Source organism: Mytilus californianus, unplaced genomic scaffold, assembly GCF_021869535.1.
Source record: "Mytilus californianus isolate M0D057914Y unplaced genomic scaffold, xbMytCali1.0.p SCAF_14, whole genome shotgun sequence".
Lineage (NCBI taxonomy): Eukaryota > Metazoa > Mollusca > Bivalvia > Mytilida > Mytilidae > Mytilus > Mytilus californianus.
Genome location: NW_026262626.1, coordinates 2,384,315 through 2,398,443, shown reverse-complemented (window position 1 = coordinate 2,398,443; position 14,129 = coordinate 2,384,315). Strand labels below are relative to the sequence as shown.

Here is a 14,129-nt window from a genome sequence, read left to right as displayed (position 1 = left end):
ACAACAGTCTACAAAACAATACATAAAATACTAAAGACTGGGCAATTTGAACCAAACCATAAACTAGGTGTGATATCAGGTGCTCCATAAGGATAAGCAGATCCTGCTCCAATAGTAGTGTTGCTCGTGACAAGAAAAAAATTTGGTGATGACACAATCGAAAAAAAGACGGGATTGTGACTACAAAAATTGAACCTTTCTGTGGTCATCTGTGACACAGATATTTTTTAAATATTAACCAAATAATAACGGAATTAAAAAAAAACTATCGAAGGGATGGTGGAAATAAAAAAAAGTTCAATGACTTTAATTACTAGACTAACTTACATGTAAAATAAATTTGACTTTATCAGTTTGCCTTTAATAGCTACATGAAACGGATGCATCGAATTTGTATGAAGATATCAATTAAATGTGTCCTGTTAAATTTTGTTTTTTAAGGGGAGCTAATTTTTAGTTTTATAAGTGATATAAACATGGAAAACAGACACTGCAATTACCAGATCAGATATGATTTCAGTTTTTATTTCCTGAGATGTCAAATGAGTTATTTGAAAAAAACTTGTCCAACATTTAACATAAATAAAAACAAATGAAGATGTGGGGTATATGACAATGAAACAGCAACTCCACAACACAACACAAACCAAACAAGACCAATACTGTGTCTAAACATAATTAGTATGGTGGGGTTATAAAATGGAAAAATTCCAAGGTGTAAGGTTAAAGTCAATTGCATAAGTGCAACCATTGAAAAGGCATGAATATGATAAGTAAGAACATTTTCTGTGTTAGAAATAGTTTAATCTTTATATCACTGAAGCAGGATATTACTTATTATAGCGAAATTTGTATTGTGTGTAGGGTTTTTGCAAAATAACTTGTCATAATGCATTCAGTAGTTTACAGATGTTTACCTCAACCTTAAGCAAGTAAGAGATCCAATGGGAAGACTATTACCATTACTATTCACTTAAAAAAGTGTTAAAAAGCAAATAGTCTGTTAAAGATCCCATAAATTTTGAATATGAGTGCTCACGCTGAAATGCATCGCCTGCTATACTTATGGGCAGAATTTATATTGTTAGTCTGTAATATGACAGTTTCACCACAAGTATCGCATAAACTTAACATTATCATTCTATAAAATTGAATTCACGGTCAGATGAACCATGTCAGACGGACATGTACATCTTACAATCAATCCATACACCAAATATAGTGGTCCTATTGCTTAAATACCTGAAAAACAGATCAAACCACAAAATCTTCACATTGACCAATGAATCATGAAAATGAGATCAAGGTAATATGAACCCTGCCAGACAGATATGTACACCTTACAATCATTCCATACACTAGATATAGTTGACCTATTTGTTATAGTATCTGAGAAACTGACAAAACCACGAAATCAATGTCAGTGTCATATGAATCCTGCCAGTCATGTACACCTTACAATCGTTCCATACACCAAATATATTTATTCTATTGCCTATAGTATGTGAGAAATAGATCAAACCACCAAAAACTAAACATTGTCCATTGAACCATAAAAATTAGGTCAAGGTAAGATGAAACCTGTCAGTCGAACATGAACACCTTACAATCATTCCATTCGTTAAATATAGTGACCCTATTGCTTACTGTATCTGAGAAAAAGACAAAACCACGAAAACCAAACATTGTCAAATGAACCATGAAAATTAGGTCACCGTCAGATGAAACCTGCCAGTCAGACATGCATGACTTACAATCATTCCATACACCATATGTAGTGGCCCTATGGTTTATAGTGTCTAAGAAAGAAACCTTACCCCCAAAATTTAACATTGTCCAATGAACCATTAAATTGAGGTCAAGGTCAGATGAAACCTGCCACTTGACATGTACACCTTACAATTATTCAATACACCACATATAGTTGACCAATTTCTTATGTATCTGAGATACAGACTTGACCATGTAACTTTAACCTTGATCACTAACCCATGAAATGAGGTCAAGGTTAGGTGAACCCTACCTAATGGACATGTACACATTGCAAGGAACCTAAATTCCAAATATAGTTATCCTACTACTCATAATAAGTGAGTATTTCACTTGACAAAAACTAACTAATTTTTTTTAAGCAGTCAATGAACCATGAAAATGAGGTCATGGACTAAGGACATATGACAGACTGAAACGTCAAAACATAAGTTATTTGCATACAAGGTATAAAGCATCCAGGTCTTCTACCTACTGAAATATAAACCTTTATACAAATGGATTACACTATCTCTATGGATCGATTGTAATCCCTATGTCTTGCATTATGGGACTTCGTCGCAGGGGAGATTAAAATCCCATTTGGCTCTGTGTGCAATCACTGTGCAAGGTTCAAAGAATGTTGAAGGACACATTTTTGCAGTTCCACACATGAGAACAAAAATCAAATCTGTCCAAAACAGGTTTTACACATTATCAATCATTGTGCAAATTTTGAATAATGTTGATTGAAAATTCTTTATGCTAAGCTTAACACAAACAAGGTAACTCCTATGTGTTTTGACCAGAAGAGTCTGGATGATGAACGAAGTGGACCTGTCACCTGACCTTGATTGGCCTATAGAGACATTGGTAAAAAAGGCCTTTAGAAACCAACACATAAAAGTAAATTTGGGCAGATCAATCTAACTTTCATTTGGACTTATCTCTAAATGTATAAAACAAAAGGACTAGTAGTCAGAATTGTTATCAGAATACACAGGATTTGTTCCATTAGAACTTTTTTTTAAAAATCCTTGTCTGATTATCCTTCTAAATAAACTTTCATCCTACTTACATGTAAGATTTTTCTACAATAGTATATTTAGCAACGAAACAAAACTTGGTATATTTTCTTTATTACGCTGTAATATGAAAAGCTCTGTATCACATTTAAATAACAAAATGTAAGGAATACACAAATTGTGTAAAAAGAAATAATACTTAACGTATTTATATACATCATAATACTGGTTATATATTCACTAAATGTTATGGCAAACACAATCAAAAATAATAATTATACTTTTTTCTGATTTGAACCATTATTACAACCTCAACAACACCATTAACAATGAAATCTTCAAATCAACCCTTTTTAAATGAAACCACACATATATCATCAGACCTAGTATATTGAACAAATGAATGTCAGATAACAAATTGTACCTATTTCTAGATGTTGCACTGTAAAAAAAATCAGTTTCATTTTCATTTCTTTCAACATATTTCCTTGTCAATTTCTAAATTACAATTAAAAATGAAAGATAATACACCTTCATGTTATAAAAATTATAAATGTGACAAATATTATTATTGTTTTCTGTTGTTGAATAAGATTTTCTCTAAAAACAATTTTACAATTTCTTGATGTTGATAAGTTCAATGTTTCAGTGAAGATTAGTATAATTAGACTCATACATACAAACTTCATACAAAACTAATTACCTTAGATGAATGAACAGTCACATGTCACATGATTATTAAATCTGAAATTTGCCTTAATGAAAATATGCATTAATTTCTAACATTTTATCTTTCAATTTTTTTTTGTAAAATTACAATTGTTTTGAGCAGTGACACTTTCATCATTTATCATACATAATATTGCATGGCAAAAAGTTTCAAGAAATATTAAATCACAATATTAATCAGCTTTAATGATCATATTTATAACAATTTTTAATGAAATACATAAAAAAAAACAATTTCAATTAAATATCTGTGGACAACTGACATCAGATATTCTAATCGCAGTATGTTTGCATTGTGTCCAATACAGAACAATGAAGGTAGCATTTTTTTTTAATTCATCTTGAAAATGAAATCACATTACCTCTAGATAAAAACATCAAATCTAAATTACTCATATTGTGAGTTTACTCTTTTTTAAAGTTTCAAAGAAAATGAGGTCAATGCCAAATAATTACCCTAAACACAAGGGTAAACATTAAACATTATTGGGCATCTGCGTTTGTCTTATGTCATATTATAATGTTTTTTTTTATTTGGTGTTTGTTTTTATCTTTTAACTTTAACTTTTATAGATTTGGACGATTTAGAGCTTGAAATATGGTATAGACATCTCTTTAATGTTCAAAGCTGTATATTCCCTTCTACATGTAGATGACTTTTGGTCATCTTTGTCCTTGGGTTGCTGTCTCACTGATGAATACCCAACATCTCATTTTATTCATACAAATTTAACAAGCATCATTTGCCTATCATCATTGGCCCATCATGTATTCATAATGAGAAATAGTCTTCATCCATGACTTTTACTTTACTACTAGAACAATAAAGCAAGAGCATGTACTTTATCTCCATGGCTTCTTAACCATACTCTTAAATTTATACAAAAGGCAGAGAGAAGCCAAAATTAAAAAATTACAGTCCTCAATATTTTGAATGGTGAATTTATCTTATAAACAGTTATAAACAAAGGTTGCTGCAAAGAATGGAAGGTCTGGAACCAAGTTGCTGCTAAGAAATTCAAAAGTGGAAAGTGACCTGCTTTCTTAAATTGGCAGAATTCCTGAGCAAACATGTATATATAGTTGGTACAGAATAATAAAAAAATAATAATAGTTAAACTACTAGATAAAATAACTTTTTAAATAGAATTATTGAAATAACTAATATATACATGTTTAATATGTTGGATAAATTAAATTGATTAGACTTGTACATTACTCATTACTTATATAAATGTTATATAATTTTCACTGCAAGCTTAATATCAAAAACAGGTAAATTGCATTTCTATAAACATTGAACATGCATACATCTTAGTCAATATAAATTGAAATATGAAGAATTTAAAAGTTTGATCTACTATATCATGTATCTGTATTTCTCTAATTCTTCGTCAATTTATCCTTTTCTGCACCTATTGTATATAAAAAAATTTAATCAACGTGTGGTTCGTTTGATCTCAGTTCTTCTTTGGTTAAAATCCAATTATGACGTCAAATTTTCTTGTAGTCTGCTTTTTTAACAAAACTCTCGACAATTAAATTTTAAATATATAAAATTACAATCTCCTGACTTGGGACAGGCACATACATACAGAATGTGGCAGGGTTAAACATGTTAGCGGGATCCAAACCCTCCCCCTAGCCTCGCGTTTTAAATTTGAAAATTTAACTGTCTCGAGTGGATAAATATTGTATCACACTCGATGCAGTGGTAGAATCTATATGTATCAGGGATTCTTCATTGTTTCAGTTTCAAAGGCAACCCTGTTTATCCAAACATGTACATGTATGTCAGTTAAAATTCTGCTGACTTTACAATGTGATAGTTAACATCTTTTTACTATGTAAATATTCTATATATAAAAAAGAAAAAAAAAGCTATCAATTACTCTGAAAATACGAAATACAAAGAAAGCCATTACATAATGGTGTTTTCTCTACATGCAATCTGTGTCACTACACTAACTGCCATATATTTTCTATAAACACTAACTTAAAATCATACGTCATACACAAATAGCCTCATAAGACTTTCTACAATCTGCCGATGATCTGTTTAAATCTTCTTTGTATTGTAGTAATTTGTCAAAATGTTTCTCACTTTTAATCATCTCTGTGTTTTTATGAGATTCATAATGGAAATCTGGTCCGGTTGACTCATACCTACAAAAAATATCCATGGAATTGAAATATAGTGTGTACATGTTAAAAAAGCAGACTGCATCTAACAATATGCAGTTTATCTACCTGAAGATTACCTGAACTTCTGGTACTAATGAAACGTGGACCTTCACTGAGATAGCTGTGTCAGTGGAGTAATTGTTAACAGCATGTGCAATTTTGTTGTGGAATAAAAAAAAAAAGCAGATTAAGTGAGTATTATCAGTTTCTAAATGATATTCTATTCAGAGTGGCACAGGAACCTTTTTAGTTGGTTTCTTGTTGCTTAGCCTTTAGTTTTCTGTGTAATTATTTTACTGTTGTTTGTCTGTATATCAATGTTCTTTTAGCAATGATGTCTGTTTTTCTTCAACTTGTGGTTTTTGATTGCTAGGTGGTATCCCTCTTTTTTTGTGAATGTCAACTTCAATTTGATGAAATCATAAACTGATTAACTTCTATCTTTAGCTAATTATCCATTACAAAATGGAAATATATATATATGTATATAAAAACTATATTAATATCAAGATAACATGCAACTTAAAATTAATCTTAAAATTAAGATATACATTGTTTTATACAATAACATGCTTTTTACCAGAATCAGCATATTCATTTTGTGTCAATTTCTGAAAAACAAATAAATTAAAAAAAGTTTTGTTTAAAGAATTCTTGTCTGGTTATTTACATTATTTACATGTAGGTAGTAAAATCAGTCATTGATTAAGATATGACACAATCAGTAATGGCACATGACATGAAATTAAAGTGAGGTAATCTTTGGTTCACGATTACCAGTGAATCCTATACAATACAATTTTTTTCAAAGACTATCACTTTTTGTGGTAAAATATTAAATCCACCAAAATTGAACACAGCCTATGTTTGAGAGATATGGACATTAATAAGATAATTCAAAAACCAAAAATGTGATGAAGGAATGGAAGTTCAACATTAGTGTAAAGGATGTCTATTTATAGTTGCTCATCCTGAAATAATGCCTGTACCAAGTCAGGAATATGACAGTTGTTTTGCATTTGTTTGCTCTTTTGATTTTTGCCATTTTATAAGGGACTTCCGATCTGAATTTTCCTTGGAGTTCGATATTTTTGTTATTTTACTTTTTTCCAATACCAACTTTCAAGGTTATCCAAGGATGACAAACTACTGAATGTCATGAACATTATGAGATAATCTGTGTCTGGCTTTGAAGCCGAAACAGGTAAAAAAAAACCCACACAAATGTGTACTAAAAGAAACTCCTAAATTCAGAGGTAACAAACGCTAGATAAAGTGTAAAATATAGGGAAACATCAGTCTATACGTTCTATTTAGCATTTATTTGCTCTTGAAGTTTTTCAAATATCTTGAATGGTTATTTTTTATTTTGACATTGATAGACTATAAGGAGCTTACCATTTTTTATGTGGTCCCCTTAGTCTCTCCAATTCTTGTAGCCTTTTAAGTTCTAAGTATCTATCTTCCTCAATGCGTAGTCTCTCCATTCTTAGTGATGACAAGTCAGATACATATGGAGATGTGTATAATGGTGATGACTTGCCTGCAACATATAAAATGTATATATAGATGTATAGATTAATATTTCTGTAAGAATAATTCTACACTATTTAGTTATTAAAACAAAAATGGGCTAAAATTGTTATTTAGGGACAGTCTGTCTACATGAATCTATTATTTAGGGACAGTCAGTCTACATGTATCTATTATTTAGGGACAGTCTGTCTACATGTATCTATTACATTGTATTTAGGGACAGTCTGTCTACATGTATCTATTATTTAGGGACAGTCAGTCTACATGTATCTATTATTTAGGGACAGTCTGTCTACATGTATCTATTACATTGTATTTAGGGACAGTCTGTCTACATGTATCTATTATTTAGGGACAGTTTGTCTACATGTATCTATTACATTCTTTCAAAATTTTAGGTTAAAACACTAAAATAGGTAAAAAAAGAATCATTTAAGGGCAATAACTCCAATTAGGAGTCGTTCATTGACAATTTCAGCTATTTGACTTGGTCAATCATAGATCTCAACTAGTTGATCATTTTTGTTGTTAAATTTTTTCTCTGCAATGTATATCTATGATAGTTTACATGATTTATAGTAAAATTTCTAAAGCTATAGAATCAAAGATGCAATGTTAACAAAAACTGTTTAAGAAATATTTGATACTCTATAGTAATTTTAACATGGGTAGGCATTATATTTGTCAATATTTAACACCTCGCTTGGCACAGAGAAATAGAATACCTACCCTTGATATAACGAGCATACGGCATTACATGAAAGAATTATTTCTTAAATAGTTTTTGTTCACATATTGCATTTATTATTCTTCAATAAAGTACTGTAAATTCACAAATTATTGCGGGGTTTTTATTGATGCGAATAATGCGACTGCTGAGTATATAATAAGAACTTGCATTCTTATATCCGATACATACATGTATAACTGTATGCAGATTTTCCTGAAATCGCAATAATTAATCTTGCATTTTAGTCCATTCTACAAAATTCGCGATATTAAATGCACACAATAATTTCTGAATTAACAGTATATAAAGGGTCTTTCTTTACCTTCTATGGTCCAAAAATAGTAAATTTTTACCTTGAATGCTGTTATCCAAAAATATCAAATTTTGAAATGTAATACAGAAATTTTGACAAATACATGTACATGTAATTATATAGTCAAAAATCTTATCTGTAATAATATCTTTTTTCAACTAATTCAACATGAAATTTATGGATTCTGAAGTCGTTTAAAACATGCAAGTTGAAAGAAGTTTTTATTTTTTGGAGGTCATTTGCAGTAAACAGTATTTCCATTGAAACAAAGTTGTTAATATAACAAGAAAGAAAGAACAATTCTTACGTGTTACAGGAGCCTCTGAACCCAATAGGTACATAGAGTTGACACTATCTGGCTCATAGCTAGTCTTTACATATGAATTCGCTGTTCTAGGTCGTGGCTTGTTTTCAAGTTCTTCCAACTTCCTGTCTAAATCACTAAGTTCATAGGAGGCCTGTAATGTCACTGGAAAAAATTTAAGTCCCATTGAATCCTTAGATGACAATGACAAATTTCTTTCATCATAATTAACCCGACTTGAATCTTGAAGAGCAAGGGCAGCACCTATTGTGCCACTGTTCTTATGAGGTGACCTTGATCTTGATGATGCTCCATGTCGTGGCGATAAGAAATATTCCTGACGGTTTAAGTGAACAGGTTTTGTATACCACAATTCCTTACCATCATCAACAGGAAGACCCCCAAAAGATTCTGTGAATAACTTCCGATCACGAATTTTGTCATATTCTTCTTCTAAAGGAGTTTTGTGTCTCAAACTGTATGGCAAGTGATGACCAGAAAATGTTACACTTCTTCTCAATGTATTGTCTACATTTTTGCTAGTATTTTCCAAGCTTTTGGCAAGATCTCCAAGTGACTCCGCATATCTTCTGTCACGGTAATTATCCTCCTGATCTAATATGTGTTGACTTAATCGTGAAGTTGTGTTTGTCAATCGAGAGTTCCTCAAACCTAAGGGTTTTTCACTGAAAGGACAGAGAATTGAATTAAAATAGATTTAAACTTTAAAACATTTATTATCAGGTGGCAGTTACATGTAATATTAGTAAAGTGATCGATATGACTGATGATTGTTGTACTTGAGTCTTATTTGGCATGAAATTATGTTACATTTTATCATTAAGAGTCTTATATCATGTACTCATTTAAAAAGCATGGTGCAGCTTATATGAGCCAACGCACTATTCACTAAATATACATTTTTTTGTACAACTTCAGACCAGATTATACCCATTTAATCTTTAAAAAATCTAAAATGTACAACTATTAACCTTTTAATTCTCATGAGAAATAAGTTTTAGTTGATGAAAGTGATTTCCGGTGATGATATGTGATAATGAAGTGTTCATTTTTTTCAAAATTCTCATACGAAAAAAAAAAATAATGATTTCGATTTGGGCTTGCTTTTTTAATTCATAATTAATTCTACAATTCAAAGTACATTTGTAGCATTTTCTTATATATGTAACCGTTTTCGTTAAGTGACATGTTTATGACCCAACTGACACCTTTGATGATCGTTAATCTGTTTATCATTCGATCTCGAGTTAATAAGTGTCATAACTTCTGATTACAGGTGTGTAACAACTAAAATGTCTTAACTGCATTTTCCTTCAATTGAGACAATTTGTAAGCATGGATGAATCAGCTTATTTCCAAAAGCAATTATTTTATTAAAAATATGATGAATTTTGTTAGTAATGAAAGACGAAAAAAGTGATTGAAAATGAACACCTTATTTTACAATGTCCCACAAATCATTATAAAACAACATATGATTAATATAACAAATATATTTGTTTCTGAAGTCTTCAAATTCGTCACTCGATTTTTTTTTCAGAAAACTGTCCACGAATTTAAGAACCCACGAACATGTAACTTTTGCTGAAACCACGAAAATTGATACCCACGAATAAAAGTACTTTCACAGTATATGGAGCAGTCTGGTGTATCTAAGACTATTGGCTTCACTCTCATAAAACCAATAATCAGATAATATTGTGTTAACAAATTCATGACATACTTTAATTTCATTAAAATCTTCTTTATGTATGGTTTCACCCTTAAGATTTTATGTAATGTGTGTCCAAAATTCTTCTAATGTCCTGTGAGTTCATGCATGCTTTCTAAAAATAGCTTATTTTGAATACAGATAAGATTTTTATACCACGAAATATAGTTCAGTTTGAACCAAACAGACTGCCAAGGATGCAGAGCAAAATTTATTTCATTTTGATAAAAATTTGACTTATTTTTTAAAATGAAATCAATTTTATCTGATGATGTGTTTTTGAGAAATTGGCTAAATATGGTTAATCATGGGATTGCAATTATAAATTTATGCTTGAACTTCAATTTAAAAAATTTTTGTCCCTTCGGAAGACTAAAACAATTACAAATACAATTCTTTTTGTGTAATATTTGTGTAATATTGCGGATATGACGAAATCAGGTAATGCATGATATCACCGACCCCGCAGAAACAGGGGATTCCACTGTATATATATATATATATATATATATATATATATATATATATGGTGTACTAATTTTTGCACCTTTTGTATGTGGTATACAATCTTTTCCGCAAGTTTATTGTTTTCTGTTTGGTATTGAATTAATAATTAAGATCCATTTTGTAACATCTTATGATCCGTTTATTTGGCAATCACCAATGGCAGTCAGCAGGGTTTTAAGAACATCTGTTGTTCGACCTGTTAGTCAAATGCATTTTGTTAAAATATACTTTTTCACTTTTTTGGTCTTTTGGAAAATGTTGTATGTGCTGTATTTAGACCCCTCTATCCAGAAATTTGTTTTGCATGCACACGAATAAAAATTGTGGTTTTTATCCAACGCAATCATAGGTTCGAACTTTGTTTTCAATTTAGACTTGTATATATATATGCCTACTCTAATAAATTGTGATTCCTTGTGAATGTTTTTAGTATAAAAATTGATAATTACCACATGAATCACTGTTTACATTTTGCTGGGAAGAATTTTTCTGAGTTTTCTTTATTTTGATTGGTTAGCATATTACCTGGATATCATATAGGATGCTCATATACATATATTTGTTTCAGGATTTGCTGCACATTCGAAATTTATTGTTGAAAAATTATTTACCTACCCATATGTCGCTTGCAACTGGGTTAAATTAACTTAATTTTTATTTTATGCATTCATCAACAAAGTATTGCTTACTTAAGTGTGGCTAGCTCAAATGTGTAATTTGATCTGTTTGGCTTATATTATAGATTTATTTCTGATGACTTGAAGCTTACTTGCCCTTTCCCCAGATCATTAAAACAATAATTTGGACCCTTTGGATTAAGTTAAAAAGGGTAATGCAAAACAAAAATGGCTATGGCTAAAACAAATTTTCTACAATTTTCAAATACAGCAGATATTTAACCATGATGGGTGCCAGAAATTAACAAATGCAGAGACTATTTGACGATGCAGTGTAACATCATCAAACAGGCCATGGAGATCCCTGGTCACCTACATCAGAAGATTTCAAGGCTGCACTATCTGTTTGTAGATGGAAAGATTGTACATAGCATTGTAACCGGAGAGCATAATTCTTATCATTATAAAATGTACGTACTCAACGGTAGAAGACAATATTCTTTACAATAATAATTTAATGGTCGAACAAGTGTTGATAATTCAAAACATCCAAGTATCATGTACTTCCATAGCTCAACCGCTTATGGCTGTAGATAGTCATTATACTAGAATGATGATATCTTCGACACTTCCCTGGCTAGGTAACTCTTCTAACCGTTGGTTTTTTATTGTCAACCGCTTATGGCTGGCTAAGTATCTACTTCATATACTAATGGAAGCAATCCCATCACAGTATAAAAGGGTTGATCCAGAATTTTTAAGGGGGAGCGTAATTCCATAAACCAGAGGATTCCTTGCCAAAATATTATATATATTTTTTAAATTATCAAAGTGTAAGCCGTGCAAAACGTCATAATTATTTGGACTAGGGCACCACCATATACTATAATATACACAGCCCTTCTTCTGAATCTGCTGTTTAACCTGAATATATTTGTAATGTTTTATTCAGGGGCGTAGCTGCCGTTAGGCACTTTAGGCACGTGCCTACACATTTTTTTTCACAAATGTTTTTGTTTTTACTAAAAAAAGAATAATGACAATGTTATCTGTAGATGCACGTGAAGTCGTCAAAACTCTTTAATTATCAAATGTCATTTGTACACTAGTCTATCATCCTTAGTGAATGGAGTATTGGATAGAATTGTATGTACATTATATTATAACTTTGGTTCAGATCATTTCACTTCCATCAACAAATACATGAATGAACCTCAACATGGTCATGCTCAAAAACCTGACATTTCATTCTTAGATGCATGATTTTTTTTTATTAGTTGTTGTTGGCTTTCAACTAGCTTTCCACTTGGTCTTCATCCCACCTACAATAAAACCCTTGCCAAGTGGGGCGTCTGTTTGGCTGTTCGGGATGTATAAATACGCAGTCACGTCTGGACAGAATGAGGACGTTAAATCTGATGCCTAGTGTAGAGAGAATGCCACGATCTCAGCATGTTAAGAACACTTGCAACAACTCATTGATTGGTCCGTAGGTGGTCTGTCCCTATCCACTAAACCCTCATGGTCATATGTCATTTCCAAATTTCCAGACCTTCATCCTGGACGACCCCTAGTACAGGACCAACCTAAGTAATTGTAAATTTGTTTTTGTCCTGAACATGCATGAACTATTTGCCACTGGACGTTTTGCAATCAATTAATCAATCAGCTAGCTTTCAGCAACTTCGAGTACTCTCAGGTCAACGTGTATTGACCATAATTATTCAAATTCCTTAGGTATGAATTTTACAGTACAGGATATCAGAAAATATGAATTTCTGGAATTTTGTTAGATAGTATGAACAGAACCGAACTTCTGGCTTCATTAGGCATCGACTGTGTGTTTGTATGTGTATGTGTGTCCGAGGAGAGTCAAGGTTTAAGAATCAAAAGATGAATGGTCGATGTCTAGCTCAAAAGATAGTATTATTATATAGTAGTCTCAGTATTTAGGTGCCTATTTTTTTTATGAAGGATCTTCAAAATGTACTATCAACTGACGTATATATATCAATTATCCTCAATCAGAAAGGAATAGATATGAAAATACTAAATAGGATGTACTGCCTAATTAAAGGGCTACGCTGATCTACGGTGGGCAATTATAATGCATATTCTATTTTTTTTTTAGATTTCCGATTGTACTGCGTCAATTTATCAGTCAGATGTTATTGTAAAATTATTTATAATTCAATCTTTTTTTCATGTATATCATGATAAAATTATCAGTAAATTTTATGTTTTTTTGTACACAGACCCCCTGCCGCAATTTGTGCCTATAAATAGGCACAAATATACAGTATATTGGATACCTAGCTACGCCCCTGTTATTTGTTAGTTATATCTACTTGGGATGAAGTATTATCAAACCAAACCAGTTCGACAAAAAACATTAGTTAACAGTCGAAGGCCTGTCAAGACTGGTGGCGATTGATACTTAGATGTTTTGAATTATCTCCACTTGTTCGACCATTAAATTATTATTGTAAAGAACATTGTCTTCTACCGTTGAGTACGTATATTCAGTTTAATTTGTAAAAAGACCTGTATGAAGCTCTCTGTCCGTGCAAAACAAAATCTTCATCGGGATTTAGGAATTGTCGGCTTCTTGTAAATTCCCGCATGCTGAAATTCTTTTGTTTACGGAAGTAGATAGTTGGATACGACGCATGCGAAGTGCAAAGCAATGCATCTGAATCTCTG

At 31.4% G+C, this 14,129-nt stretch overlaps 1 protein-coding gene across 1 annotated transcript; it reads right to left on the bottom strand.

Annotated features, from left to right (window-relative positions):
• Window positions 1-2,871: 2,871 nt before the first annotated feature.
• Window positions 2,872-14,118, bottom strand: LOC127724015 (uncharacterized). The gene is made up of 4 exons (XM_052230750.1): window positions 13,971-14,118; window positions 8,574-9,256; window positions 7,086-7,230; window positions 2,872-5,669 (listed from the first exon to the last, which is right to left on the bottom strand). Exons 1-4 carry the CDS (start codon window positions 14,048-14,050, stop codon window positions 5,513-5,515), a joined length of 1,065 nt encoding a protein of 354 aa, XP_052086710.1. The 5' UTR covers window positions 14,051-14,118; the 3' UTR covers window positions 2,872-5,512.
• Window positions 14,119-14,129: the final 11 nt, after the last annotated feature.

Excerpts from the sequence above, each read along its gene's own strand:
- LOC127724015 (XM_052230750.1), bottom strand. The coding sequence starts at position 14,050 with ATGCGGGAATTTACAAGAAGCCGACAATTCCTAAATCCCGATGAAGAT. Across the intron at positions 7,231-8,573 it reads TTCAGAGGCTCCTGTAACAC|GCAAGTCATCACCATTATAC; the intron begins GTAAGAATTGTT and ends TATATGTTGCAG. Across the intron at positions 5,670-7,085 it reads AGGGGACCACATAAAAAATG|GTATGAGTCAACCGGACCAG; the intron begins GTAAGCTCCTTA and ends TATTTTTTGTAG.